We start from the raw sequence: 14,415 nt of genomic DNA on the forward strand, positions 1-14,415 counted from the left end.
TGATGCCAAGGAAAACAGTAATATGCATGTGAATTGTCTGCGTGAAGGAAGAGATGAAAAGGGCATTAATCCATTATAGCTGGGCTTGGTTGAACGCAAAGGCAAGTTCAAGGACTCGGATAAGGGATGGACAGAAAAGATGGAGGATGCCTGGGTGGTAAAGAAACCCATTAGAGTCCCAAGTCTTATCCTCTCTGCATTGACAGGGTTACGCAGGGCATCCATTTAAGCTTTCCTGTGATGACTAATGTTGGACTGTGACAGAGCTCAAACCAGAGAAAGACCAGAAGTGTTTCCCATAAGGTAGGTAACTGCTATGACAGACTGCTCTTTCACACTTTCCAGTGCTTCTCCCCAGGAGACTAAACCTGTCATCTGTTCAAAGGAGGAAATATGCTGTAACATTTTAATTTCCTGGCCCTATTTACTAAATGTGTATACAGTGAAAGCAGTAAGGGTTAATAACTGCTAGGTGATATAGAAAATATCCTTTCAGCAGGTGTATTCTTCCTTTTTTTTTTTTTTAACAGGCTTCCTCCCTTTCACTGCCGTTTAGAGGCAGAAGGACATACAAAACAGTCTGATAAGAAGGTAACAAAGGAACTGCAAGGTAATTCAGCAGTGTAGCAATCAAGAAATGAAGAAAAAAAAATTGAATTCAGCAGTATCCTGATGCTATACAAGAATATCATTATCCGACTTTTCTGTATTGGATGTAGAGGCACAATGAAATTAGATGTTTATCTGTCCTGCACTGAAACCCAAATACTCAGTGGAGCTGAGGATGCGTTCTATTTTTTTTTCTTTTTTTTTTTTTTCCTGTGCCTTAAAAGCTCATCTTTACTTTGGCCAGAACTCTAGACTTTTGAAAATTTATCATTAATTCTAGGCTAAAGCTAGACAAACTTTTCCAAGTGGAATGCCTTACTGTGCACTCTGTGGTAGCACGTCTGATCTCCCTTGGGAAATGACCACTGACTTGGGCAGATTATTCTCTCTTCATTCATCGCTATCGTGCTCTTTAATCATCACTAAAGATTGCTGTCTCAGGAAATAGCAGATCCATAACCCGCTCGTCTTTCCACCTAATGCATGCCGGAGGTTTCGTCTGCAGGAACCTGACAGCTGTCTTCTCAGATGAGCACTCAAATCCTGCCGCTGCCGCGGGATGGGTTTGCCAGCAGGACGCCGCACGGCAAAACCCCAGCGCTTCTCCCCACCCCGCTGTATCATTTACACAGCATGCAAATGCTCGCAGCACGGTGCAACACCTGCAGGATGCCCTTCACGCAAGCATTAGGAGGCACTGCTCAACAACTTTTCTGCGGCTGGAGCAGGTAAGCAGCTTTCTGTAAGCTCGCTGGGGCGCGCAGCCCGTGCCGGCCGCCCATGCGAAGGCAGCACCGCCACGGGGGCCGCCGGCCGGGGCGAGACGGCGACGGGCGCGGGGTGCCCGGTCCTGCGTTCCCCTTCCCGTCGGGGACCGACGGCTCGTCCCGGCCGGCACCGATTCCCCGAGGGCACTGGGCTTCTCCAGCAGCCGCGCCCCGATGCAAAGACGGGCAGCGGGGTAGTACGAGCCCCCCGCCCGCCCGGGCCGGCCCCGGGCGCCCCCCGCCCCGTCGGGGCGCCTGTGGGCGTCGGGCGAGTCCCGGCGGCGCCGCCCGCAGCCCTGCCCGCTGCTCGCTGCCCTCCCGCGGTGGGAAGGGGCAGGCCGGGCTGGTTCCTGCGTCCAACTTCCCCCAAGTTTGCTCGGGTTTCCCCCCCTCCCCGCGGGATCCGCCTCGGCTCCTCCGGGAGGAGCGGGAGGGAGGGGAAAGGCGTGTCTTGCCGGGGCTGCCGCCGCCGCTGCTGCCGGAGGCAGATCGGGGATATATAAAAGAGCTGGCCGGGCGCCGGCTGCGGCTCCACTCTGTGCCTGCGCTCACGCCGCGGCGAGAGGGGCGCAGCGGGGCGCGCAGGGCGGCGGCGGGGAGGGGGAAAAGGAGGAGGAGGAGGAGGAGGAGGAGGTGGTGGAGGAGGAAGGCGGCAGGCAGCGCGGGGCTCGCCGTGGGCAACCCCAATGCGTGGACTATCCGCTGCTGCATTATGCTGGAGCTACAGTTCATCTGAAGGGAGATTGCACACGGCCGGCTGGGCTGGACTGCAGCGCTGCCGTTCCTTATGAAGAAGGCACAAGTGAGTGCGGCCGGGGGGGGCGGCGGGGGGGATGCCGCGGGAGATACCTGCCTGCCTGCCTGCCTGTTGGCAGGGGCCCGAGGGCAGCTTCCCGGCCGAGAAGGGCTCCCCAGGAGCGGGCAGGACCCCGGCGGCTGCTGGCTTGCACGTCGGGGCGGCGGGAGGCGGCTGCCGTCGGGTGCCCGGCCGCCGGCCCGCCAGGTGAGGGGCGCCGCGGGTGGGAACCGCCACCGCCCAGGAGCGGTTTGGAAGCTGGGGAAGCTTGGGGGGGGGGGGGGGGGGGCGGATTTTCAAAAGGAAAACAAAACAACATTTACCGCCAGGTCTTGTTCTCGGCGCCCGCAGCCGGTGGAAAAGTTCCAGCAAGCGGGCCGGATCGGCTGCCTAGCCGTAACAAACCTCGGAAGGCACTTGGAAAAAAATTGCCGTAATAAATCAGTTGCCTGTGTTACGCTGCTGAGCGTGGGCTACACGAACCGAGTGCGAAAACATGAAATAATTTGAGGCAGCAGTGCTGTGGCTGCTATTCTCAGTGGCTCCATTCAAGCCGCTTCGGCGTGCCGCACCGGGTCGGTGTTGTAGCTAGCCCCTTGGCATTCCTCCCCTCGCCCTCCCTCACCCCGCCGTGAAGAACTGCTCTGTACCCTTGTGGGGGTATGTGCCCTTATTCAAGTTCTGTACAGATTACAATTGCCACGCTGTGCGTATTTTCAGAGGAAGGCTAGGGGCAGGCAAAAGTAGAGAAAAGTGGAAAATTCATCTCGTAACAAGCAGCAGCTCAGGGAAACTCTAAAGAGAAAAGTTTACGGCTTAACTCTGCGAGGTGCTGCTATTCACCATCCTGGCTGACCTCCGTGAGAGTCAGGGCTGCTCGGAGCTGAGGCTGAGCTCCCAGAGAGAACTGCGCAGACACACGCACTGCGGATCCCACACTGGGGGCTTTCGCCTTCCCCTTTCCTTCTTCTCAAGAAGCAAGATACTTTTTGCCTTCCCTTGTCTCACGGCAGCTGCTGGGTCCCCCACACACTGGCAGCCTGAAGACATCACCATACGGTCATTGGAAAAGACATAAAAATTAAGAAAATGGGAAGCACCTTACTAAGGTCTTTGGGGCAGTTAAATACTTTTTCAAGAGATGACAGGAATTAGAAACACTTGCTTTTTGAAACATATAAACTTCAGCTGGCCAAAGCACTGGAGAATGCACCCATGCTTAAGGAGGTATTAATTGCTGACTGTTAACTTTTGCGATGCTGAATTGCAGTGAGGTATAGCCCTAAATGATCGGTTTGAATTCTAACAGTGTACATCCATTGCTGCTGTTCCCTTTAGGTGACTAAAGATGCCTTGCACCTCCAAACTATTGTTTCGGACCTTATACACAAACTTGGTCAAATGTGCTGAATAGGTTATTAGTCGGGAAGGGCCTCATTAAGCTGTAAGAGCTATATTTGTGTGCTGAGTTTTATGCATTCGCTTGATATTGGAGTGGAAGCAGTGAAGTCGTAAGATGTTATCCTAGCCCACGGAAACGTGTGCTGGGCTGTTTCTTCAGAGAAGAAAAAATTGCTCAGCAAGCAAATGAAGATTTACATGTGCAAGCAGTCAAGCGTTTCATTTCCTATGAACTGTAAACTTCAAAAACCAACAGAGTACTTTTGCAAATTCAGAGCAAAGCAGGAATAATCCCTCTCTCCAGCTAAACTGGGAAAGACAGGCAGTCCTGGCATTCAGTACCATATGGCTTGACTCAGGGGCTCAGGAGCTGTAGCCCGTGGAACAGCTTCTTGTCATGGTGGTGAAGCATCTGTCAGCCTTCAAGCAGTTACGCTTCCTGCTTTTTGGAGACAGTGACAGACTCCTAGCTTTCCAAAAGATTGTTTCTTTCATTTTAAGGATTAGCAAACAAATGTGATACCAAACCATTAATCATTCCAGGGAGATCAGAGCAGGAGATACTTCAAGGAAGACTTTCAGCTGAAAACATGAAGACCCTTGTACAAAAAGAGAGCAAGTGATGTGGATACAAGAAGGAGGACTTAAGCACATTGTGGCACTCAGCATGTTAAAATGAATCTTCATGCTCTCCTGTGGCTACTTTTCTATTGTCTCAACCAATATCTGGCCTAGAGAAGAGATCAGGATTGGAAAGCTAGAAAATAAGTTAAGATTTCTTAATATAAATTCTGCAGTAGACTTACTACAGAAAGTGAGAACCTCTACCTCACTGTACCTGGAAACATTTAGTAATACCTGGGTAGAGCTAGAAATAAATCAGGGATTTTGATATTTAAGGTAATATTTCTTGGGGAAAACATATAAGTAGTGTAGCTGAAGGAGCAGCTGAGTCATACATCGGTTCAAATGAAGTGCTGAAAGAAAGGAGGAGTGCTGAACGCTAGGCTAGAAGTGAACAGCTTGGTCAGTTTATTTACTTCAGTCTTAACCTGACAGACAGGGGGAACCGTAGAAGCATGTTCCCCAACAGTGTCAGTCCTAACAGGATTTTTTTCTGAAACTGTAGAGTCTGATAGTTATATAAACCCTTGTTTTAAATATACCAACCCCTCCTTTATATATATATATAAAGTTTATATATATATATAAACTTTATATATATATATATAAGTTTATATATATATATATATATACATATATATATATATTAAAGTGGTAATCCCTTTAGAAATACGATTAAACTTTTAGGGTCCAGTCATACAAGTCTTTTTTCAATGGGACTTTTCCCATGAATTAACCTTACTGAAGGATCGCTTGTATGAGAGGATTTGCAGGGTTGCATACTTAGTAATTAAAACTATTATTGGAAGCGAGTTTATGTCATTTTGCATGCCAATACTATAACACAAGAATACCGCTGATGTCTGGACAGCTTTTTACATTTTGAAAATAAGATGACTGAAGCTAGTGTGTGATACAATCTTACAAAAACATGTAGCAGGTTTCTGATTTCCTTGTTCTAGGTTGGATTTGAAGACAATCTAAATAGGATTAAGTTACTGAGGAATAGGCTACAAGGAGAGGTCATGCATGAGGCTAACTCAGGAGGCTTCTGATGTTACGGACTGTCCGGTATTTGGGTTGTGCACTTGATCTTCAGCTGTGGGTTAGATGCACAACTTCTTAGAAACCTCAGTGCTAGAAGGGTCTTAGATCCGAGCTTGGCTTTTTACCTCTAAATGCACGTATTATTGCTAGTAGTTAAATGATCTCCTTATGTTGTCCTGTCCAGAGTATGTTTGTGGCACTGATGTGGGAGCCTCTGTAGGCATTGTTATGGGAAAAAATTACCTGAAAAAAAGAGTTAGTATGCAAATTGCCTGTTCCTGGCTTATATTGGTGGGCTAAAACAGAAATACAAAGGAGATATTTGATACATTTGTGTGAGCTTGCAGAGCCGTTATTTGTAAGTTCTGCTCTTCAATCTATCTTGCCCATTCTGCAAGAAAATGAACGTGAAGCACTAGAAGGTACTTGGAGCTCATGGTGAGCATAGACCTGCTGCTCATCAGATAGACAGAACTTGCTGGAGCCTGGAGGATGTTGCGCTATTCACTTTGAGTAATGGGATAAGGTCTCTTTCCTCTTTCCCTGAGTTTTGATTCTGTTAATGGGAGGTCAGTTTGTGAAAGTGGCAGCTGGGGAGGACATCCTGGACAGTTTGTTCTTCATAAATTGTCATATGGAGAATACACAGCAGATAACTTGGAAGACTTTAGGGTAGGGGAGTATTTTGTAAGGGTTTCTCCTCCCCCCTCCCCCCCCCCCTTGCATTATGTCTCTGTTAGTTTTTATCTCTGTGAACTACATTACAGTTGGCTTTATTGTTTAGATTGAGTCTTCTGACCCAGTCTACTTTCTGACTTTGTTCTGCCATTGCACAAAAGTGTAGTTTCTCCTTCTGTGCAAGACATTTCAGCTGTTCAGGTACAGCTCTGCAAGCTGACAGTGCCATTCTCCAAGTTTTGTTATGTGACTTAATGGTATGCTGGCTCATGTAATCGCCATATTGTACACGAGTTAAGAGTTGGCAAGACACAGCCCTTGGCTTAGGTTGGGCAATGCTCAGTATGCAGTATGTAAACACAACACCCATTTATTTGAAGCAAGGCAGGAAAAATCTCCCTACGCAATTCCATTTGAGTGGTGTGGGAGCTGACAGAGGAAAATGAAAGCGTTTGTTCTTTCCCTGGTCTTCGGTATGCCAACCCTGAGGCTCATCAGCCTTTTAAACACACTGCAAATGCTTGTTTCTTTTTCCTGTGCACTTGCGGAAAAAGGAGATGGACCAATATAAGGTGAGTCGAGAGGGATTAGTGTTCCTCGTTATTTTGGTAGATCGGCTGTTATTTGCATTGTGTATTAATTTCCTGTGGAAATCTGCAAAACCAACATTCAGAAGTATTATTGATACTGAAATAACTGTTAGGAGGCTGTAAAATATAGATTTCTTTGCTAGATGTTTTTAATTATTGGCAAAAGTGTCAGGTATTTATATTAGTATGAGAATGAAAATTAAAAATACATTCCAAACAAAAAAAAAATAGTGTTAGGTGTTTTATTTGATTAAAACTGGTAGCATGCATAATAACTGTGGTTAATGAAAGTCGATACACTAATGAAGACATTATTTCTACTGTAAGTCTAAATAGAAACCAGTTAAGGAGTTTAGATTAATGAACACTTTGGATCAAAATAACGCAGGAAATAAATTATCCCCTAATTTCCTATTGTTATCTAATAATCACTGAGTGAATGACTCATTGCTTTTCCTGTTTAAACAGTGTTTAAATTACACAAGGTAGATGGGTGGGATAACCATTTTAAATCCAATTAGGAATTTTCTGCTTTATGCATGTTCTTGTGCTCTTGTTTCTATGTGGAGCAGATTTAAGTTTGGGTGCAAGGCAAAAATAGCCTCAAGTTTAAGAAGTCACTACCGGTATTCCCTAAGGGAGGCCCATGTGGTATTCACTGCTAGTGCCGTGCTTTGGAGCATACTGTTTTACAAAGTGGTCAAGTCCTGAGCCTCCAGATCAACACCTGAAGTGATGCTAGACATGAGACAAGGTGGTGCAGGCTGAGGCGTGCGGGCTCCCCCCTGCAGGCGCAGTGCTGTGCACTGACGGTGGTCAGTTCTTCAGGGAGCTCCTGGAGGGGTCTCTCAACCAGGTCTACTGCAGACCCTGCTTTCAGACACCTGCTAGGCCTAAACCTTCACTGCTGTTAAACAGCACTTGTAAATATGTGGGAACAGCAGTATTTGTTGTTTTGTTTGTTTTCATTTTCTTCTTTAGTGCTTCAAATCTTACTGGATGAAGAAGATCAGATACAGGAATGACCTTCAAGGTTCTATTTAGCCCAAGCCTTAAGAGCTACCTCTTCTCACATCTATGATTTGGTGCCTGTTTAACAGCCATTCACATGGTGTTTCTTAATGTTTCAGTGAAGACTTTCTAGGAATCAGGCTGAGTATCTTGGTATTCCCTCCACCCATATTGACTTCCCACTAGTTTTGGGCTGTGGAGATGGGGAGTCAGAGAGGGGTGTGTGCTGGCAGCCATGGGGCTGGAGCATAGCTGGATTGCAGACCAGCTCAGACCAATACTACCAGGTTTAGGCTGGACCATCATAAGAGGATGAGTGTGTGGTCTACAGAGATTAATTGTGGATTTGCCTTGATTCAGTTCATAGAGAAAAAGGCTAATCTAAAATAATTTACTTGAGTACACTCACTGGAGTGAGACAGACCCAGATTCTAATATTTTCTCTGGGGGGAACTCAAGTCTCTAAGGAAGGTCTAATTATCCACTCCATTCTGTTGAATCTGTTCTACTTTGTATAAGTAATTATGCATTGTGCCAGAGGAAAAAACAAATTAAAAAAGCATAACTTTAGTGTTGCTCCAAATCTGAACTGGATCCATGCATATGAAGATTTTAACTCTTCTGGGTTAAGTCATACTTTAAGACCAAATTAAGTAAGCTGCTAGGTTTATTTGTTCAATCTCAAAGGGGGCTGACACATGAACTAGGAATGTAGGGGGGATTACCTTTCAGGCCATAAGGCCAAAATCACAGTTTGTGAATTATGCCAGCCTTTGAACTCCAGAAAGATTTAGGAGTCTGCAAATCAAAGTCTGTAAAAATCAGTCAGCCAGTCCTACCTCTTTGTGTAACTTGTATTTCCAAGTGTGATCATCCATATGACTGAACCTAGCTTCAATACAATCACGTTAACTGTCTCAGTGAAAATAAATTCTCATCTAGTGTCTTCAGCTGGTCTGCTGCCTTTCGTTCGTTTTGCTGCCAAGCTCCAAGGACTTTAATTTACTGACAGTTAAGGCCATGTATAAGTTTAGTCCAGTCTGCTCTACCATCTCTTCATTAGAAATATCTTAACAAGTTTAGAAGCACTCTAAGTATTGCTTTGGAAATGTCTTAAGTATATGAAGTCTATTCATTTATTGTGTGATAGGAACTGAATTCTACATTTGCTTTGGCTGGGATCTCTGTACTTGATGTGGGCAGGATCACATGTACTGATACTCTTGTAGTGTCTTCCTTCATATGCGAATGGCACTTCCTTCTTTTTTTTTCTTTTTTTTTTCTCTCCTTGCAACTACTGAAAGTCAGGAAGGAGTCCATATATCTCATCCCATTTAACCCATGTACACATATATACAGAGGAGCACACACCACGCAAAAACAGTGATACATATTAAGTAGTATTTGTCTGTATGTCAACCTATGCTTGTGCACAAACTTATATGCAGTTTAGGTCTAAAAGTGGTGTGCAAGACTTCTGCCCAAGAGGTTTGAAAGTCTGTGTGTAACATGGGAATAGCTGAACCCTGGGAATGTCCAGGTTCAGCCTAGAATAACATGTGTGCAGAAATACGTGCCAACTGTGTGTATTTCCTTTACAGCAGAGACATAATCTTTGTGTGAATTCGCACTGTGCTTTACAGAAAAAGAAGTAAGGCAGAGGATAAATGAGTACTTTAACACAATAGAACTTACTCAGAATAAAACTTTATCTGAGTCCTACACTGGATAATATTAAACCATTTTGTCAACTGGATCTATAGCTTTTTCTTTGTGTGTTTTTGTTCTTTGTGAAACATAGAATTCAGTGACAGGTAAAGTTAATTCCTCATTTTCTGAGGAAGAACTTAGTGATCTTTTTATTTTTTTTTTTTCCTTTCTGAAAGAGGCCTTATGATGATATATGAAAAAATAAATGCATTTTATTTGAATACGGAAGTCAGAGGGAAAAAATACAAAATTTTCTTTGCTACATTGTACTTGCTAGGTAGCTGCAAACCAATATATGCATTCTGTTTATGTATGATACATCATCTCTGGTGGATTCATAGGTCTGTTTGGTAACACGTGACCTTTCATTACTTTTGAAAAAAGGTTATCCTGGCGATATTAGCCAGACTGTGAAACTAATTTTTGCATGTCCTGACAATTTATTTCCATTTAAAATAGAGAATAAACCCTGTGCAAATCACACAGCAACTCTCTTTGTAAGAGTTGCTCCTGGACAAAAGAATGAGCTTACGGTGTGTTCAGCACATACTGAAATCTCAGGATAATGCACTGATGTACAAGGTTTATTATTTTGAAATATGCCTGTAAACATAGAGGTGTTCAGGGATTCTGTCAATTGTGTTCGTTTCATGTTGATCCAAAAAATTCCTCTGTTTATGGAGATTTCATAATTGTGTATAAAATGGGAGTAGGATACCGAGCTGCTGACTTTTGTGCTCAAACTGAAATAATGGACTGAAGTAAGGCAGTGAGGACTCAGCGAGGACTCAGGATTGATACATTTAAATTAATAATATGCTGCATATATGCAAAACAATTCACGAATGAAAATAAGTGCCTAGAAATTTAGGGAGATTGAAATTTAAACATGCTAATGGTTTTTTATAAAGAAGTCCTATGCTCCAGACCTCTAATTTCCAGCCTCCATTTGCTAGTTATTAAGTGAAGTCAGCAAAATTTGTCTTTTGCAGAAAATGACAAGCAGACAACATTATGCATTATGTCTTTAAACTGATATAGATCTACATGTCAGATCTTCTTGAAATTTGTTTTTCTTTTACAACTTTGAAGCATGCGGGAATAGGAACATTCGTCAGCCAAATGAAGTTAGGAAGCTTGTATAACACTGCTTGGCACCCTCTTTCATTTGGATTTAAAAAAAAAAAAAAAAGGTTATTGAATAAACAGATCTTTTTGGTGGTTATTTAAAAAAAGTAAAAAGATCTCCAATATTCATAATTGCTGTCTTTTTGAAATTACTATGGCTCCACAGTGTGTGGATTGCATTTCCATTCTAATAGCAAAAACTATCAGTGCTGTACTTGACACAAGTTTAAATGGTTCTGATGTGTATTATATTCTTTATTTTCAAGGAAATATGAAATTTATTTATAAACTCTAAGTTTAAATACTGTCACTGAAGCTGCTTTGATCTTCTGTATTACAATCCCTGGCAAAGAATGTGCCCTAGATATGCCATGCAGTCTCTAAATCCGTGTCCTTTTAAAATTCTGGCCATAAGCATAGTCTGCCTCAAACTGTTTTGTTAAATTTCTTCAGTATTTGTTCCTTTAGTAGTGTAAAGATGGATGGTGAGAGCCCTCTTTTCAGACTAGTAAAATCAGTGAAAATCTTGTTTTTTAGAATTTGGTGAAGACTGGACTCCATTCCCAAGCAGTGTTCGTAATCCCCCATAAATTCTCTTCTACTACAGATGGAGGAAGATTTTGTCCCTTCCAATGTATGTGACCAAAATTTCTAGAATTCATTTTCTATTGTCACATCTCAAGCACACATCTAAAAATGATTGTGCATTTCTCCATCTTTTCTCTCTCTCCCCATTTAGACAGACAACAGTGCTACACTAATTTCTTCATGCACCTTTCTTGGCCTCAGCTGCACTTAAGTCACTTTAAAATGAAAGTTCTGCACTTCTGAAAACCAAAATCTGGAAGGTTTCTCTTTCACTGCTCTGTTTCTTTCCACTCATTCAAAGCTTCATCTCTGGTGAGTGTTTTCTACAGGTTCTTAGTAGTCTGTTGAGTGGCCATTTTTATTTCCTATCAAATTTTTGAGACCCACTTCAAAAATTAATCTCTTGAATAACCTCTGTTTACTGCATTTAATCTTGTCTGTAAAAAATTAAGCATCTTGGGATTAGAATGAATCTCCTGTTCTGTGGAATATCTTAATTTATGTGATCACAACACATAATCTAACTGAAGAGCCCTCTGAAATATTGGTCTGCCACTCTGGAAGTGACACTACTTCTTCCTCCTTAATATATTAACGACATTTGTGCTTTTTTTGGAAGAGTCAGATACTTATTGAGATCAAAGGAAATTCTTGTAGAAGTAATTGTTGCTGCTTTCTGCTGTATCTCTTAGCTTTATTATGTAACTATATTAGAAATATCTAATTCAGTGTTTTCATTTGTCCTTTAAACCAAATGGGGTGAATTTCTTGTTTTTTCTTCACTTTCTTTCTCATCAGCTTTTTTTTTTTTTTTTTTTTTTTAATCTCACATGCAGGTTTTAGTGATCAACTAGATATCTGCCACTAATAGATTGTCTGCAGCACTTTTGGTCATTTCACGCTGCAACAGAATGTTGTCGACCTCTACAAATGGTCTGAGACATACGTAAAGTTAATCTGATTTTAGCCTACTGGTTTATTTCTATTGCAACAAATCCCTCATGTTTTGCACCCAAAAACATTACTTCAGTTGCTGTTGAATTTTACCTGTTTGAAGTGGTAGTTGTCCAACTGTGATGTGCTTTTTGGCTTTATCTTCTACAATTGGTTCATCTTCTTATCCTACATGTTCCATTACTTATTTCAGATTAAATGGCACAATTCCAGCAGTAGGAAGAATTTTTTTCTTGTGCAAACTGACAAGTATCACTTGAATAAACTTGATAAGGAACTACATCTCTTATGATGCATTAACTCAAATCTTACTGGAATTTTAGAATATAGACATTGAAAAATGTATACTTTTGAGGAGATTTGCACTAACCTCAGTGATGGGATATATTTTCTGTAGGATTCATTCCAGAAGTCAAAAAATTTTTGTGATAGGCCAGGCAACTTAATGTTCTTTTAAAAGAGCAATTCTAGGAAACTCTGGAGAACTAGCTGTATAAATCATCTAAGAATCATATTAGATCACGTCAATATTTACATGAGTTTTCCTATCAGCATGTCTGTAGCAAGGGTGCAGTTGAACATGCGTCACAATTGTTTCACTACTGATAACTATAGTTCTTTCTAATTCCCACAAAATCGTTTGACCAAAAGTAAAGCTCTATAAGAATTAAACTTATTACATGCAATTTACAACTGCATTTTTTCATAAGTAACCCCCATGAAAATCATCACTAAAATCAAAGTAAAATTGCAGTTTCTTTCAAAGGGTTTTGTTTTGTTTCATCGTTGCGAATGTTGTGAAGATATCTACATTTTATCAGTTACTTACTAAATTAAAAGTATTGTATCACTGGTGTCTTAAAAATTATATGTTAAAGGCATGTGCATTTAACAGGCATTTATATTTCTCCAAAATTGTAAAGAATTGAAAGATTGTGCTTGCATGTTGATATATATCAGAGGAATGTGCGCGGTCTTCCTGAAAACATAGGGGATTTGTGGAGCTAGCAGTTGTTAGACTGTACAGCATGTAATTAATCCCCTGCACCACCACTACACACACACACACACACACACAGCCACACAAAAGCAAACAAACAAAACAAACAAAAAACAACAACAACAAAAACACCTCAAACCCACACACAAATCACCTGGATACTAGAGTTACAGTTTGTGTGGAAGGGTCTAGAGTTTTGGGCAGGATATAATTTACAACTCAGATTAATTTTACAGTAAAGACAAGGTGTTCATAACTTGGAAAAAATCAGTGATCATGGCGTTCCCTTCATTTTCTTAAATATGCAGTAACTCTTAACACATTTACTCTTAATTCGTGTCTTCAGAGTTAATGAATATTGTCCAGAGTTTAAAAAAGATTTTTTCTTAACAGCTTGACTCTATTGTTGTGTTGTCAGTAGATCTGTATTTAAATCACTCAATAGGAGGAAGGTGGGAACTCTATATTAAGAGCTCAATAAAAGGAATAGAAAATCCCAGCTCCTGTAAAAGAAATGTTTTAATGTAGTAAGATTCTTTGTGTTTCAAAATAGGTGAATAAAGGGAAAGTGATGCCTTGACCTGCTTAGATTGTCTCCCCTAAAAAGGTCTAAGAAGAAAACTAAGTAGCCCCATATTGTACCTTCCTTACCATAACAGCCTGAGGAAAAATGGTATCGGGACAGAAAGCAAAGTGTAGGAATAAGTTGGTAATTTGTAACATGGCAAAACCTAAGTGGTGATGTTCTTTAATTGTCAGCAACCTCATATAGTCCAATCTGGAAGGAGGGTTTACAGATTAATGACAACATGTGCAGGCTACATAAATTACTCAGGTTAATTGAAACTAAAAGAGATTCTGAGGAACTTTTTAAACGTTTAGAGAAGACAGGAGAACAGATGGCATGATGGCAAATGGAGTTCATTGTGTAGAAGTGCAAGGGGATGCATTTTGGAAGGAGTATTTTGAACTAATTGTAACTACACAAAAAACAGTAGTTTACATTAGTTGAAAAATACTTCCAAGCTCTTATTTAATTTTCTTGTATCTATACATGGTTAAGAAAAATGGATTAAAAATCTGTGTATTGTACCTGCGGTAGAACAAATTAACCAAGATACTGGAATGTAGAGGAAGCAGAAAGAGAAACATCAGAAGTGTAACATTTTTTATGATGGTGATAGTCAGCCACCTTGAACAAAGTCCCTGTTGCTCCATCAGAAAAAGGAATATAGCAGAAATAGTAATCCCCAAATAGGCAAAAGCATTGTATGGAAACAATTTGCACATGAAGGTGGACTGAAAGCTGAAGGAAAGAAACTACTGAGTGAGATGTCTAGGAAGAGTGGTATACAAGTAGTGGAGAGAATGATTACGGGACTTTACTGATCTTTTCATTATTACAGGAGCAAAAAAATATTCAACACAGTTGAAAGTCAGAAGATGCTAAAACAGACAGTGCTACCTTCACACACAATTACTAGTCTGGAAAGCTTTTTGACATTGGGTATA

At 41.6% G+C, this 14,415-nt stretch overlaps 1 protein-coding gene across 3 annotated transcripts in view; it reads left to right on the forward strand.

Moving 5' to 3' along the window:
• The first annotated feature begins 232 nt into the window (after positions 1-232).
• Positions 233-14,415, forward strand: part of KITLG (KIT ligand) — a 58,829-nt gene continuing 44,646 nt past the window's right edge. Inside the window, exons 1-2 of one of the 3 annotated variants that reach the window (XM_080582872.1) lie at positions 233-303; positions 1,115-1,337. In XM_080582872.1, coding sequence (XP_080438998.1) covers positions 248-303; positions 1,115-1,337 — 279 coding nt within the window. In that variant the 5' untranslated portion in view covers positions 233-247. Of the gene's footprint in view, positions 304-1,114; positions 1,338-1,908; positions 2,179-2,465; positions 6,495-14,415 lie in introns of those variants that run through there. The other 2 variants (XM_080582873.1, XM_080582874.1) reach the window with 2 other exon arrangements.

The sequence above is a fragment of the Anser brachyrhynchus genome, assembly GCF_964034855.1.
Source record: "Anser brachyrhynchus genome assembly, chromosome: 1".
Lineage (NCBI taxonomy): Eukaryota > Metazoa > Chordata > Aves > Anseriformes > Anatidae > Anser > Anser brachyrhynchus.